The 16,361-nt window shown below is 31.8% G+C and overlaps 1 protein-coding gene across 1 annotated transcript; it reads left to right on the forward strand.

The window, feature by feature from the left end:
- Positions 1–4,794: 4,794 nt before the first annotated feature.
- Positions 4,795–14,337, forward strand: LOC139484134 (fibropellin-3-like). Its single transcript, XM_071267861.1, has 5 exons — positions 4,795–4,801; positions 5,009–5,290; positions 6,595–6,708; positions 13,510–13,623; positions 14,133–14,337. Exons 1-5 carry the CDS (start codon positions 4,795–4,797, stop codon positions 14,264–14,266), a joined length of 651 nt encoding a protein of 216 aa, XP_071123962.1. The 3' UTR covers positions 14,267–14,337.
- Positions 14,338–16,361: the final 2,024 nt, after the last annotated feature.

Genomic DNA, 16,361 nt, shown 5'->3' on the forward strand with positions numbered 1-16,361 from the left:
GGTTTTATTTAACTAAAACAAAACTGTATGGTTTTCAATAATGAACAAAACCCATACGGCCACACCCCATAGTAAGCTATAAAAAGTCCCGAAATGACGCCACTTTCGACGATGTTGTTGTGTCTCACTGCCACTACATTGATGTCAAAGGTTCGACAAAAATCAAAAGACTAGCACTTTTTTTGTTAAAAAATGAGATACTTCAAATCAACTCACACTTAAGTCACAGGAAAATCGGGGAGGGGAGCTCGGACTAAGCAACAAAGCATCAATACTATAAAATAAGAATTCTCTGATTTTTTTTAGCGATAATGATCATTTGAACATATATACGAATATCAATCTTATACTTTTTATCAATTGAATTCTCTGATCTACCTAGCACTAATTGAAAAATAATTTTTTTGGAATCTCTGTTTCACATGTGACGACGAACATGTTCCAGTTGTCGTAACCATAAGACCATAAAACCATCTTTTACCCGAATGTGAACTTCCTAATAAAACCAAATCACTCGGTTTGTAATTTTGCAAATAACACGACGATTGCCACACGTTGAGCAGAATCTCCTTACCTTTCTGGGGAACCCTAGATCACACCGATGGATTGAAAATACCCAGTCATACTGATCTATTGAATCAGCCAATTGAAACAGTTTTTTAAGCCACCGCAACTTTACCGCAACTGAAAGTTGGGGGCATAGTGTTTAACCTCTGTCCGTCCGTCCGTCGTCACATGGGTATATAGTTATTTCGCATAACTCCTCCAACAGTTTTAATCCTAGGAAGTTTTCTGTTTACTATCTGTTTGTATATATATATTGAAGGTATGCTGCATGTGGTCAGAGTTTAAATTTGATTAATATGTGCTCTTTTGGAAGAAAGTTGAACTTTGTAATTTTTGGAAATTTACTTGCATAAGTAGGGTGTTTCCAGAAAACTCCTCCTACAGTTTAAATGCTAGGAATTTGTCCTTATCGGGGTATAATTTGTTAATTGAGTGGAGTGCGGGGGCATCACTTTGTCCAGTTTACATCTTTTTCTCTTGCTGTGCTGTTTCACTACTGTTACAGTCCGATATTAAACTCCGCCACGTAGTCTTTCTTTATGTACCTGCCCCAAGTCAGGAACATGAAGTTCAATTGTTGTCGTTGTATACATATGTGTCATATTTGTTTTTTTTTGTAAAATAGACTATTAATTTTTTCGTTTGATTTTTTTCACATAATACATGGTGGCCTTTTGTAGCTGACTATACTATGCCTATATATGATTTCGTACATCCACTGCATTTAAACTCTGGTGGATAGTTGTTTCATTGGCAATCACACCACATCTAACTTTATTTCAACGCCCATGTTGCGTTTTGTATACTGCAATATTGTTTATTAAGTACGAATATCCCGGCGGCCTCTTTTCGGAAGCCCGAGCAAAAGCCCTTGTTCTGCGATAGAAAATTTAATAACGAACTAAAAAAGACATATGAAATAGCTCGAATTTCAATTTGAAATCTTAATTAATCTAAATGAGACATAAATTTGAATCTTACTCAAACTCTACCTCAAGAAGTGACTCAAATTCAAAGTTGTAACTAGAACTCTGCCTTCAAATGTGACTTAAATTCGAAGTCCATTTCGAAACTCAATGCTTACTAGAACTTAATTGTAAGCATGACTTGAATTCGAAAACTAACCCAAACTTTAATTTGAACACTAATTAGATGGATGGTCACACGCATTCAAGGAAAATCCATCTAAAAATAGAACAGATTTGTCCGATTGGTCACGTGGTTTTACCTCATCAAGTAATGGGATAACCACATTAAAGAATAACAGGACCACATCACAGAATGGCAAGACCACATCAAATAATGAAATAAACACATCAAGTAGTGTAAAATCGTCAAATTGTGGAACATCATTACGTTATGTTAAAACCATATGAATAATAGACAAATCATCATTACGAAATAACAAAACCACATCACGTAATGAAACAACTGTACCTTACGTTAAGTCACATACACATCAAGAAATGTTAAAACCACATTGACTAATGACACAACCATATTAAATAATGGTGAAACCACATCGAATAATGACAAAACCATATTGAGTAATGACAAAACTATATCAAGTCAATACGAGACCATGTCGTGTAATATCGAAATATCATTAAGTAATGACTATTCCATATTGAGCTATATCAAAACATCATTACGTTATGTCAAAACCATATTAGATAAAGACAAAATATCGTTTAGTAATAATAAAACAACATAAAGTAAAATCAGAGCTCCACATAAGACAGCTGTGGCGTTCCATATAAATCATTGTTTTAACAGTCTGTCACAATCTAAGTACTATCTTTGTGTTAATGTAGATTATGTATTATCATAATCTTGTACCAGGATTGATGTTCAGATCATATCTTCTAGAATATAGCCTCTTATATTGGAAAAAAAACCCAAACACAAACAGTAAGTAAAAACTCTGTATCAATGACTTAGCACTAAAACCATATTACTTCATTATTTACTTCATATGTTCAAATCTAATTTCCCAAAACTTAAAAGGTTTTTTGCTAAATGATGCCACAAGGTCTTTTAGTCAGTAAAGTTACTCCAGAAAATCAGACTCAGTTCATTGCCATTGTTGTTAGCTTACTGGTTCTGTCTGCATTATTCTCTCAGCCAAATATATACAACATAAATGCTTGATCACTGTTTAATATACTGCTATGTTAAAACGCACTAATGACTTTAAATACATGTGTAAGAGTTGTCTCCCATATACCTGGTCTACCCCTTAAGATATATTCAAAATAAATAAAATAAATCTGTTCACTCTGAAAAAGAAAGAAACATGTTAGATAGCTTTTTATGTTTGGATTGTGTATTATGTGTGTATTGGTCGGCTTCTTTTTCTTATGAGTTTGATGGTGTCTGTTATTTTTAATGGTAAATGAAAAATAAAAACAGTCCAATATTTACAAGTTTGTTTACAAATGAAATGTTGACCTAAATAAATCTCAACTTTTGTAAAATTTCCTTAGTCATACTTCCAATGCTGTATGGTGAGGCACCCTGGAAAGCAGTTAAGTAAGGTGTTACCTTCGTAGGTATCCAGTCTGTTTGTACCATTGTTAATTCAAACCCCAAATGACCATGATCATGTATCATGAATTTGACGTTTCGTACCATGATGATAAATGACTATGTACCATACGAAATCATTTCGTACCATATTGAAAAAAAGACTTACCATTTCGTACCGTGTGGAAAAAATGCTTTTTTTGGGGGGAGAATTGTGTTAATGGTTTTTAATATAGTAAGAAATATGTGGTACGTAATAGTTATGGTACGGAGTTACCACGATTTAATTCGTATATGCACGGCAAATAAAAAAGTAGAAAATGCAATTATTTTGTATATAAGCATTTTGTATAATCACCACAACTGTATGTTATTGCTTATGTTTAAAACATCATTCAATAAATTTCGACTGTCCAGAAAAAAGTAAAATCACAAAAATACTGAACGCCGAGGACATTTCAAAACAGAAAATCCCTAATTAAATAAAATCAAAAGCTGAAACACATCAAACAAATGGATTACAACTATTGTATTCCTGACCTAGTACAGGAATTTTCTTATATAGAAAAATGGTGGATTGAACCGGGTTTTATAGCTAGCTAAACCTCTTACCTGTATGACAGTCGCATTATATTCCAGGTGATTTCAAATCATAAATTACTATTTACCGCTGCCACACATCGATTATAGATGTCTTTTACAATTATGCGTGCCGTGTGCAGATATTATTTTTCCTCTGTTCGATGGACAAACTTATTCAAACTGCAAAAATCAAGCAACATGAAATATAATATTGTTTACAGAACATTGAGAAGTTTGACACCAATTTTCCAAATGGACTTATCGTACACGTACACCATCCTATAATCAAGCTATCAATATTTGAACAAAATGTTTTTGTGACAAAAAAAAAACAAAAAACAACAGACTGAGTACATTTTTTAAATACTATACTGGTCATGTCTTTGTAGTATACAATTACTGACAATTGTAAACAAGCAAGGGACAGATTATTTGGCTTGCACATATATGTATTGAATTAATTAATAAAACTCATTATAGATAAAGGATTAAATTTTTTATATTTACGCCAGACGCCTTTTTCGTCTACTAAAGACTCATCAATGACGCTCGAATAAAAAATGTTTAAAAGGCCAAACAATTATGAAGTTGAAGAGCATTGAGGACTAACAATTCCTAAAAGTTTTGCCAAATACAGCAAAGGTCGCGAATTGCGAAAATTAAACTTACCAATTCTGAAACTTATAAAAGCCTTAGTATTTCAAAAATTCAAAGTAAACACCAAAACGATATGCTGTTTGTTGTTGAAGGCCTTATGACATTATATCATTGATTATATAATTTTCGTTAGAACTCTGATTGATAGTTGTCATCATCGTTTATTGGAATCATACAATATCTTCTTATTATCTTTTTTTTTATCAAGATGTCAATGTTAGTGGTTATGGATAATAAATGATAGTATTGATAAACTAAAACTTCTGTTTACGTTAAAAGCACATTGACTTTTTCACTAGACAGTCTAAAATATTTTTCAAGTTTTGACACTTTTGTTTTAAGCTTCCAGCTAGTCATCAAACGTGTTTTGTCAATTGTTCTTTCAAGTAAAGATTTATAATTTAAATGAATAGAAGCTTTTAGTGTTCATTGGACGATTATGTTTCTCAAGAAAATGAAAGAATGCCAAGTATGTAAAGTTTATACTTCAAGATGATACTTCATCTAATTTAATGATCTTTAGGACACAACTAACGTTTGCAGAAGTGTATGAATGTACATTTTTTTATATTGCATGAGTGCTAGTGAGAAGAAAAAAATATCAACCACTAGAAAACATGCGGCCAATTAAATGTAGATAATGATAAAGAACATAATTTTCAACTTTTGTTTGTAGGCCTTGAGCAAATTATTTGTAGCGTGGATACAGACACCATAGCATGTGACTTGTATTCAGTTATGACAATTACAAGTTCAACGTATGGGAGAAATGATGGAACAACATGCACTGGTAGCCATGCACCATACTCCAGTGGGTTTCCATGCAACATTGAATCACCAAATTGGGTTAGACAACATTGTGAGAACAAACAAACTTGTTCTATTTGTCCATATGACATTGGTGTGGACCCATGTGAAAATTATTTTAAATATTTGACAGTTTGGTACACATGTTCAGGTAAACCATTTTAACTTGACTGGACTTTTATTTTAACCTAAATTTGCAGTTATTAGATCAAAATTCATGAAAATAAACTGAAAATGCCATGGCTAAAAATGAAAAGGACAAACAGACAAACAATAGTACACATGACACAACATAGCCAACTAAAGAATAAACAACACGAACCCCACCAAAGTATAGGGGTGATCGCAGGTGCTTCGGAAGAGTACTCTTAAATAATGAAGGCATTTACCCAGGCACTTGTTTCAGGAACAATCCTAAATACTCTATTATGGTTTTTGGTGTTTTCCATGTTGTTTATTCTTTAGTTTTCTGTCTTATTTCCTTTAATATTTAAATTCAAAAAAGAATGTTAATGACATTGATGTAATTTGAAAATTTGAGTTAAAATAGAAACTTGTAACTTATTAGACAGATGTCAAATATCACTTGCTAGAATTGTTTTCACGGAATCGTATAGAAGTTTACTAACTGGGTCATAAGTTCTATTTAGACAAGAACAAACATTTTGTTTTTGATAATTGTTATAATTCAGCTTTCACTGCGTGTGGTGTATTTCCAAGCTGGTGTAGTTAAACGAAATAATTACGGTTGACACATTTGTGTAGGCCTGTTGCAGATGATTCCAACAACAAAACTAGGCGTGTTATACATCATTGTGTAGAAAAATCAATTTAGATTTACGGCATAACAAGTTTTAGTGTGGTTGACAACCGAGAAATCGGCATATAATTGATTTTCGCGACCGGGTGACATTTTTCAAAAATGCAAGATTAGTACCTTGTGTTACATATTAAGGTATTTAGGGAAAAAATTTCTGAGACAAGTGCATGTGCACCTATCATGAAAATATAAAATTTTTCGTTAAAATGATGTATATTTACATTTGACTTATCAGGAACAATGTTGCTGCATCATGTGGTTATTACGATCATTTGTGTATTTTCTGTGATCCAAGTTGACAAAATATTTGATTCTCTCAAACTTTATATTAAAGTTGAAGAGCTGATATAACGAGGTAATAACAAAGCCTCCAGACTTTTGGAACTATGGATAATGATACATATTCTTAATTATAAATGTTTTGAAACTGTTTTTAAAAATAAATAAAAACATAAACAAAAACACTTTGTAATACGTTAAATGTTGAAGAAAACAATTTCAATCTGTGAATTTATGTCCCGATAACACATGATTGGTGACGTTTTAAACCCTTTTCAATTTTTAGGTAATTATGGATATTTAAATTGAATTTTTCAGGTTTTAACTATAACTGATCAAATGCATTTCACTTTCAGATATTGATGAATGTGTTTCAAATCCATGTCAACATGGCGGAGTGTGTTCAGATGGAATTAATGGATACACTTGTACTTGTGATTCAGGATATGCCGGTGTAAACTGTGAAGACAGTAAGGAATTGTATGCTTATAATGTTCTGTGCTAGCGCTGTGATAGCAAGACCGGTTTATTACAAAAGCTCAAAATTTATTAGAGGTTCATATATATTATATATTAAAAAAAAGTTGCTGCTAAAATGAAGATATCAATACAAAATGTGTATTTACTTTTTAATTTTGTAAATGTGAACAAAATGCAACTAAAACCAATTTATGACGCACAATGTATTTAGAGTAATCATGTAGCAACTGTACCATGTTCCTATGAATTTAAGATAGGAAAAAGTAAAATCACAAAAATACTGAACTTAGAGGAAAATCAATTTGGAAAGTCCATAATCACATGGAAATTTCAAATAACAAAACGATTATTCAAAACATTCCCTTTAAAATCCGTAAAATATAACTGTATTCAGAATTATTGTTTTGCTCGTTTTCAATACGAAACAAGATGTATTTCCTATTTTATTCCATATTGAAATATATCAAATAAACTCATTATTTGTACGAGGATTGAAATTTCATATACACGCCAGAAGCGATTTTCGTCTACAAAAGACTCATCAGTGACGCTCGAATAAAAAAATATTAAAAAGGCAAAATAACGTACGGAGTTAATTTCTTAGTTTACCAAGTACTAAATGTAGTAGCTAAGAAAGCTATTTCATTATCATAATGAAAAAATGGATTTCACCGTTTAATTTCAATATAAAACAAAGCAACACTTTGAAAGTACAGACTCAAATGTCAATAACTACTAGTAGTCCGTTGTTAATCTGTGTTGGCATCGTCATTGTGCTTTAGTTTCTTCAGATTACCCATTCTGACATCAGACTTGAACTTTTATTAATTTTTTTTTGTTCATATTGCGGTGTGTTTGATTATTCTACTTTGACCAGAGTTTTAGGATAAGGGTTGAGATCTTTCAAATAATGTTAACACATGCTGCTTTTTTGCGTCTCTATTTGTTTATTTTCATACATAAGACACGTAGAAATGATTTCGATAGCAAAAACCAATATAATCATGATAGTTGCACTCTAGTAAATATACATATAAATTTTAAAGCAATAATAAAAGTATATCAATGCAATATACTTATCACCGTATTTTGATTTTTTTCAAATTATATGTAGACACCTAATTGTTTGCATACTATGAGAAAAAATATTTCACAAATTAAAAAAAAAAAAGAAACTAAAATATAGGAATAACCAATGTTTCCTGCTTAATTTTTGAAAACTTTGTGAACTTTTTCAAACTTGATAGTGACCAATAGTGACCACAAAAGAAACGCTGCAAAATATGCATACATTCATCTTAAAACACAATCAACTATTTATGTGTATATGATCAGTATAACATATATGTGCTCAAGCGTGTTATGTTCATGTATTTGTTCAACTGAAACTAGTCTTTGGGTAATCTTCTTTTACCCAATGTTTAAATTATGAACTTTTTGTTAAAAGGATAATTCGCGATTTTTCACTTATCATCTTATCATGTTTATAATACCATAAAAAACATATTCGCCAAGTTTTATTTTGATATGGAAAGTAATAAAGAAGAAAATTGGGAATTAATAATTTTATTTATACAAACTTCCTGACTTATGTGACGTAGTTTAAGTCTTGTTGCATGCCGGGAGTGAAATTAATCTCATGTATGTTTTATCGTTAATGCCCGCGTCACACTGCCCCGATTTTTATATACGATGGACACCCGAATGCGAAAATTGTAAGTTCGTACGAAGGTGGTCCCGATCTCGTTAAAATACCAAAAAGTGACCGAAGCAAGTACGATGAATAACGAAGTCTATACGATGGTGCCGAAATTATATACGATAGCAAAATATGGAAATACGAAGGTTAACCGAAGACGGGTATTTAAGCTTTATATCTCAACCGAAGCCTACACGATGGATCATGAAGGCTACACGATGGATTACGAAGGCTACACGATGGATTACGATGATGGCGCGATGGCCATACGATGTCAAAAAGACGTCGTGTACAGCTTTTTGTCTAATTCTTATAAAACTTAGTTTATTATCCCCTCGCCTACTACATGTAAGTTGCGTGTAGATAAAATTGTTATGGACACTCTACAACAAAAATGCTCAAAACTTGGTATAGTGTTACTCGTTAAGAATATCTTAAGCGCTATTGACTTTAAAGTTCAAAGGTCAATGTCACAGTGGCAGTTGTAATACAAGGCAATATCACCCTTGTGGACACTCTAAAACCAATATGCTTCAAAAGATTTTAACCACATTTGGTATATTGTTCCTCCTTGTAATGATCTGACATTTTTTATGTTTAAGGCCAAAGGTCAAGGTCATTCAGATGGACTTGTTTTTTCTCCTTGAAATAGCATAATACACAGGAAATTGGTTGCTCTTTTTTTTACCTGCTGGTTCTAAAGACAATATTAAAGGTATTTCCAGTTACTTAATGTTTTGGTTGATTTCTAGTTTATGTATCAAATATGCATATTCAATTTACCATTTTCTGCATGTGTTATATGCAAATATAGTGTCGATATTTGTCCCCAATATGTTACATACGAGGGGATGCCACGCTCGGCATTGCCTTGTTTGAACTATAAAATGTGTGCAATAGTCTGAATAATCAACCATAAATATGCCCATGTTTACTGATCTATCTTAAAGGTAAGGTAATGGGTTCGTTGATTCATTTTATTCAAAAAGAACTCTTTCCAGGAGAATGTCATAATAATATAAAGGAAGGATGTGGGGAAAGCAACAAATGCAGCAAAATATGACATATAGAAAACAAAATGGTTATGGAGTTAACATTCGTGTGACAACAACTCAGACGATACATAAAAAATCAGAATAATGAAGAAAAAGTTGGTTTCCCTATATACGTGTACCTGCAGTGTTGGTGTACGAGGCGCGTTTATGATTTTCATTATGTTACTTGATATGAAAAATTGACAAAAAATAATATTTTACTTGTAAAAGTAAATCCTGAGCCTGTAATAGCTGCTCTTCCTGTTCCATTTGAATTAATAGAAACAACGCTGTCGCCTTTCTTGATCTCATAGAATCATATGATATGAGCTCCATGTTTTGTGAACGTCTTTCTTAACTATCGTATCAGACTGACCAGTGCATATCGCGCATAGCACTTTAAATGTATATTAGCGCGAAAAATAACTTACATTTAGCTGGATTTATTGCCGTCGTAGTTCCATCTTGCCGCCTTCGTTCTTTTATTCGATGGCAACACGACGGGATTACGAGGTCACGTGTTGCCATCGTAAGACCTTCGGGTAGCTTCGTGATTCATTCGTGTAGACATCGTAATGTCAAAACTGCCCGATGGAAACGATGGAAACACGAATGCAATACGATGTTCAAAGATGCATTCCCGATGACATTACGATGGTGAGGATGGTGATACGAACTCAATACGAACCTTCAACATCGGACGGGGATTTTTAAACATGTTAAAAAATTTAGAACCCTTCCCGAAGTTGTCCCCGAAGGCTAGAAAAAGTGGCCGATGGTTCTACGATGGTTAAAGATGGCACTACGAATAGCCCGATCTTGATACGATCAGTCCCGATTTTGAAAATTTCCATAATCGTGTTGCCATCGCCGTAAAAATCGTGACAGTGTGACGGGGGCATAACCATCTAATAACGTGATTTAAAGCGCATCGACGACTTTCGTTGTAGCTATAAACTAACTAAAAATAGGTGATAGCCATGCAACTTTTAACATTAGATTGTAGGATTTATGTTTTAATGAATTTTTTATACGAATTTTAGTTATAAAAGTAAATCATTCAACAAAACATTTGTATGATTTTTTTCCCCAACAAAAACCGTTGAAAAATATGAAACTGACATGATCGATAGTGTATAAAAAATACTTGTTTGTATTGACCTTTTTGCTTCAGTCCAGCAAATATTACTTGTAGTGTGGAAATACAATGTGCATTGTTATGTGACACTCATCTTCGCTAGCCAAGGGTTACAATCCACTCCCGCTCCCTTCACCCTTGGCGGATTGAGCCAACATTTGTGATAACAATGTTGCACCATCTATCGGAAGATAAAAATCACGCCCATTCCGAATACATTATTCTTGACCAATGGTAGCACTTTAACTCTTCAATTTGGAGGTAAAAACACGGTAGCATCTAGATTCTACATACTTGGTAAAGCCGGAAATGAAAATATACGTCAACATTCATGCATTTGTGCATGAAACATACACAGGAACTTTTATTGGTTGATTAAAAACATTCAAGTTGTCACTAAATATATAGTCTTATGTGTAGGGATGTAAAGACTTGTTGCACCATTAACACGTGGTAATTGTTTACAAACACTTTATGCATTTACATGTGATCATGTTATAGGCGCTTTTTGATTGGATGCAGCGAGTTTTGACTGCAACCAATAAAAATCCTTACCTTGTGTCTCCGAAATTTTATCTCAATCCACCAAGGGTGAAGAGAGCGGGAGTGGATCGTAACCCTTGGCTAGCGAAGATGTGTGACACTTAGTAAACGTTGAATATGTGGTTAAACTCAAGATAATTAAAAGATTAGCATTTTATAATTGTAATCTGTGAATTCTAGCCGTGAACAACATTTCGTATAGATGATACACAGACAGTAAATGTAAAAAAAAAGAATTAAAATAAATTTAGTGGAGTAATAAGGTCGCAAAACAAGTGGATAGTCGTTGTATATTTTAATATTTTGCGTAAGCTCACCTTTAAATGAATTATGACCATCGATTACTTCTGTAACGATGAAATACTGAATAAATTAAATTGAATAAATTTATAAATAATCCGTGTATGAACTAAAAATTGTGCTATTTTAAATTAGAATCGGTAACCTAGAATATTTGAAACAGATCATTAATAAGGAATTAATGTTCTCATCAAAATATTTTAAATCTCACAACGCATAAATACTTCAGCTATTTAAAAAAAAAAGATGTTTCAATAATTGACCCCAAAAAATTAGGATCTTTTTGGAATGGAATCGAAATATTACGAACAAATAGTGTTTTCAGGTGTGAAAAACATCAACAAAATTTATATATAATCGGGGATGTCCCTGTTAAAATAATCTTTGTCCCACAACGTATAATACTTTAGCTTTTTGACCAACGATGTTAAAAAGAAAGACAGAAACAATTGATTGTCATCTTTCCCTATTTTTGTATACAATTATATAAGTCTGTTTTAACTGTCAAGAATACCCCTAAGCGGACAAGCAGTTTATTCTTTAAATTTCTGCTATTGAATACCAAGACAAAACATGTCAGAACAGAACATTTGGCATAAAACACTTTCAGATCCATGTTCACATTATTATCTTTTATACCCAAAAATTGTGATGATGACGAATTTTTTCCTTTGTTCGAGAAAAGTCTAATTGAAATATAAATCTGTGATTGTGTTATGTCCATAAATTTGATGAACCAAAGCAAGTTTCTTCTTCTTCTTCTTCTTCTTCTTCTTCTTCTTCTTCTTCTTCTTCTTCTTCTTCTTCTTCTTCTTCTTCTTCTTCTTCTTCTTCTTCTTTTTTTGGTATACATTAGTCCATTGACATCCGATGATTACATACTGTTGGCATACATGGACTAGTCTATTTACAAAACATTTACCCCAATTTAAACAAAATGTATGTTTCTTTCTTATGTTCAATGTATACATGTAAATTTTAAATTGCGACTATATATAGTACCGTAACTTTCTATCCAGTTGTATAAACGAATGATCGTCGACAAGTGCTTACATTTTTGTTAAATCATTACTTCTTGTATGTTTCAAACTGTCCTTCACTATTGACAACAACTATATACTTACATTTTGCAAAATACCCTTGTAAACAGATTTTTTATTTTATCATTTTTTTTTTAATTATTTAGATTTTTGTAAATAATATTATTATTTTTAAGCAAGCATATGAGTTTAGTAATGACTAGTAAATGTATATCACTATCGGACACGCAAGACAAAGATATATATTATACACCTGATAGTTCAAAATAGAAAGTTACAAGCTATAGGCCGTGTACACTGATCAATACCATCAGAAGTGAAACGATGCATGAACATGCAAGCCCAACAGGAAATCGCTTGAATTACTAGACGTGTCACCCCATAATACCTTTGCGAGTAATACATTTAGCCATGCTTTTGATCAGATAAGGGAAGGTCCAAATTTATTTAAATAAGTTTATTACAGATTTGAATTATGAACAAATTTGATTTTCGAAAATAATTTTCACGGAACACTTATTTATGATCATTAATGAATTTGGACTTTGACTTTTTAGCTAATTTCCATATAAACAGTTTACAAACGACAGACCATGGTTATTTATGAAATAATAACATTTTCCGTATCAAGTTAATAAGCCGGATAAAACAACCGTACGATTGACAAGATATCGACACGCAATTACGACTACATTAGGTTACTGTAGTTTTGGTCCTTTGTGGTTTATAGACATATCGTGGTTTCAAAACGGAAAAGATATAAAAAATGGCGGCATGCAGAGGATTAATACTCTAATTTTTAAATCGATGGTGATCTCTTATCTAGCAGAATAAAACTTTGATATTTATGAATTTGAGCATTCTTACACAGAATGGACATAATATAATTTTTTGATTTTTTGGGCGAAGTTTCCCTTTAAAGTTGTTATGTTTGAAAAATATTCTCTATAATCCTTGTATACAATTTAAAGGATATTTATAAGTCCGCATTCTATTTTCATCATCATTTTATCTAATACTCATAATGGTATTTTCAGATATTGATGAATGCGCTTCAAATCCATGTCAACATGGCGGAATATGTACAGATGGAATCAATGGATACATTTGTACTTGTGATTCCGGATACACAGGAAATAACTGTGAAGAAAGTAAGTATAGTGCTTGAGATAAATTTTTAATGTGAGGTTTAAAATCATGCATTCTAATTAATTGTTCTACTGAATTCTGAAATGAAACATTGTAGTTGTTTGCCTAGTTTTTCAATTTGATTAACATGCATATTGATTACATGCGATATCAATTATCTATGTGATGGTTAAGTAATAGTTGTACATATGTTTTATCAAGTTTTTTTTCTGTTTCTTAAGCATGTTAAAACAGTAATAAAATATTGATACCGTTCAAATGTATTTTAATATGGATTTAACGTTTCAAGGAAAGGTTGTGACAGTAACCATTTATTTTACGGAAATAACTAGATTAAAATGCAAAAATAAAAAAATCATGACTTGTAGTTTTTATGTGCTATTGTTCATTATGTTCAAAATGTACTAATACAATGTGTAATTTACATGAAAGTTTTGCATCAGTTATATATCAATAATATAAAGAATGTAAACAAGCCTTATTCTGTACAATTTTCAAATGTACCTTTTAGATTTTGATGAATGCGGTTCCAATCCGTGTCAGCATGGTGGTACTTGTACAGATTTGATAAATGGATTTACTTGTAGTTGCTATCCGGCATACCAAGGAACTGACTGTGCAGAGCGTAAGACAATTAGTTTATAAATATTTCCGCAACGTCTACATAGAGTGTATAACTGTTTCGTATAATCGAACTATAGTCATGACTGTTTGAATTAAGCCCAATAAGTGTTTTGTCGAGTGTTCTAATAATGAAATGACAATAAATAAATACAGTTAATCATAACTTTAATTATACTAGAAAATAAACATACACAAAAAAAAAAAAAGAAAAACCAATCAAGTTTTCCCTTCAAAAGCTGTACTATACATAAGGGACAAAAACAAATCATTGTCGTAAAAATTCCTGAAAAATGATATAATAAAGGAACAAAGAAAGAGATGAAAAATCAATCAATAGCCAACGAAATATTTATAGAAAATGAAGTTCATCCACAAGAATTACGTTACGAAATACCTGCAAATATCCATCGTGTATAGCTCTTGTTTTGTTTTGCTTAACAAAGTTTAAATGGTTATTTGGATAGACTATAATTTTGAGCATCACTTTAGAGACAGTAATTGTCAAAATGCTCAAATGTGGTACTAGCATTTGTTCCGTAAATATTATTCAATCATTTGTAGAGTATTCATTAAATAATATGGAAAAAAATTAGTCACAAGTCCAAAGACTAGTGCCATCTTAACCTTCTCTGTTTACCTATTTGTGTTTTGTTTCTCGCTTAAAATCATATTTGTATTTGCAGGTAATGATTTATTTGATGTTAAGTATATACTGGAGGAGCACGAAAGTACCCATTTTTCTATTAAGGCTCTTTTAGTGCTTTCTCGATTAAACTGTGCCAGAATGTGCACTTTAAATAACGATTGCTATGGATTCGAGTATGATGTTATTGACCATACATGTCAGATGATTTCAGCTATTTCAACAATAGCATTTGGAAAAGTGCACTATTATGTCAAACAATTTTAAATGTATTTATTAGCTAATAAAGGAATCAATAGATATGTTGTATATTTGTTGTTACTTTTATTCAATTCACGCCACTAGAAGATAAGGGATCCTTAGTTGTTCTGCCGAAGTGTTGTTGTAATTTCCTATTGCATTTATGTATAGGGTAAATAGAATAGAAGACCAGATCTGGTTACCTCAAAAACGGTTGAAAATACTAGAAGACATATCTGAGTGCACGCATTTTTGCACTGTAAACATGCGTAGTAAAACATATTAAAGAGCAAATGTTAAGGTGATATTGTAGCCGGAATGTAAATGAATGATAGAAAATTACAGAACAAGTCGTAAGGTTGACAGCGAATATTCCACATTTATTTTTGGCAAACTGAGCCAATTTAAAAAATAACATGTTCGATTAGTGCATCTGTGAGCCAAAATGTGTGCCTTTAAAAAAGGTCCAGTCAACTACTATCACAGGAAGTATGTTTCTTGAGAACTTTTTGCACATATATTTTCTTTATAATTTGTACAATCTCTATGAAATAAGATCCACACTTTACCTGTTAAATAAGTGTTAAGATTGTGAAAATTTGTACTAAATCTTGTGACATTGAGTTTTTAGTTTAAAAGATTTGTTCTTTATCCGGTAAATAAGTTTCTTTGTCTGGATATTTGTTCTTTACCTGATGAACATCATGAAATATGTTCCTTATCTGTGTAATGTGTTCCACTGGTTAAACAAGAAATCTTATATACTGAGAATTTATCTTAAGTGAGTTTAAAGTTATCATTAATTCACATTTTGTAAACAATTAGTTCCGGAATTTTTTTTTAGTTCTGAAACATATTTTCTGTGATTACAATTCCTGTGAAACATATTTTCTCGGAAAGATGATATCATTTCGTTGTCATTATAATAGAAATTGATGCGAGTCTCATACATATGAGAGGTTAAGTTAGCTATAAAATCAGGTTTAAGCTACCATTGTCTACATAAGGAAATGCCTGTACCAAGTCAGGAATACGACGGTTGTTGTCCATTTGTTTGATGTGTTTGAACTTTTAAGAAAGGGACTAGTCTTTCTGTTTTGAAGTTTCCTAGGAGTTAATTTTTTTTGTGAGTTCATTTTTTTATCAGTGTTTCTCGGTTTTCGTTTATCTTTTTTTAATAAAGATTAAACTGTTGATTTTTCTGTTTGAATGGTTTTGTAGTAGTAAGTTTTG

This window comes from Mytilus edulis, chromosome 8, assembly GCF_963676685.1.
Source record: "Mytilus edulis chromosome 8, xbMytEdul2.2, whole genome shotgun sequence".
NCBI classification, from domain to species: Eukaryota; Metazoa; Mollusca; class Bivalvia; order Mytilida; family Mytilidae; genus Mytilus; species Mytilus edulis.

Excerpts from the sequence above, each read along its gene's own strand:
- LOC139484134 (XM_071267861.1), top strand. Across the intron at positions 6,709-13,509 it reads CGGTGTAAACTGTGAAGACA|ATATTGATGAATGCGCTTCA; the intron begins GTAAGGAATTGT and ends TGGTATTTTCAG. Across the intron at positions 13,624-14,132 it reads AGGAAATAACTGTGAAGAAA|ATTTTGATGAATGCGGTTCC; the intron begins GTAAGTATAGTG and ends TGTACCTTTTAG.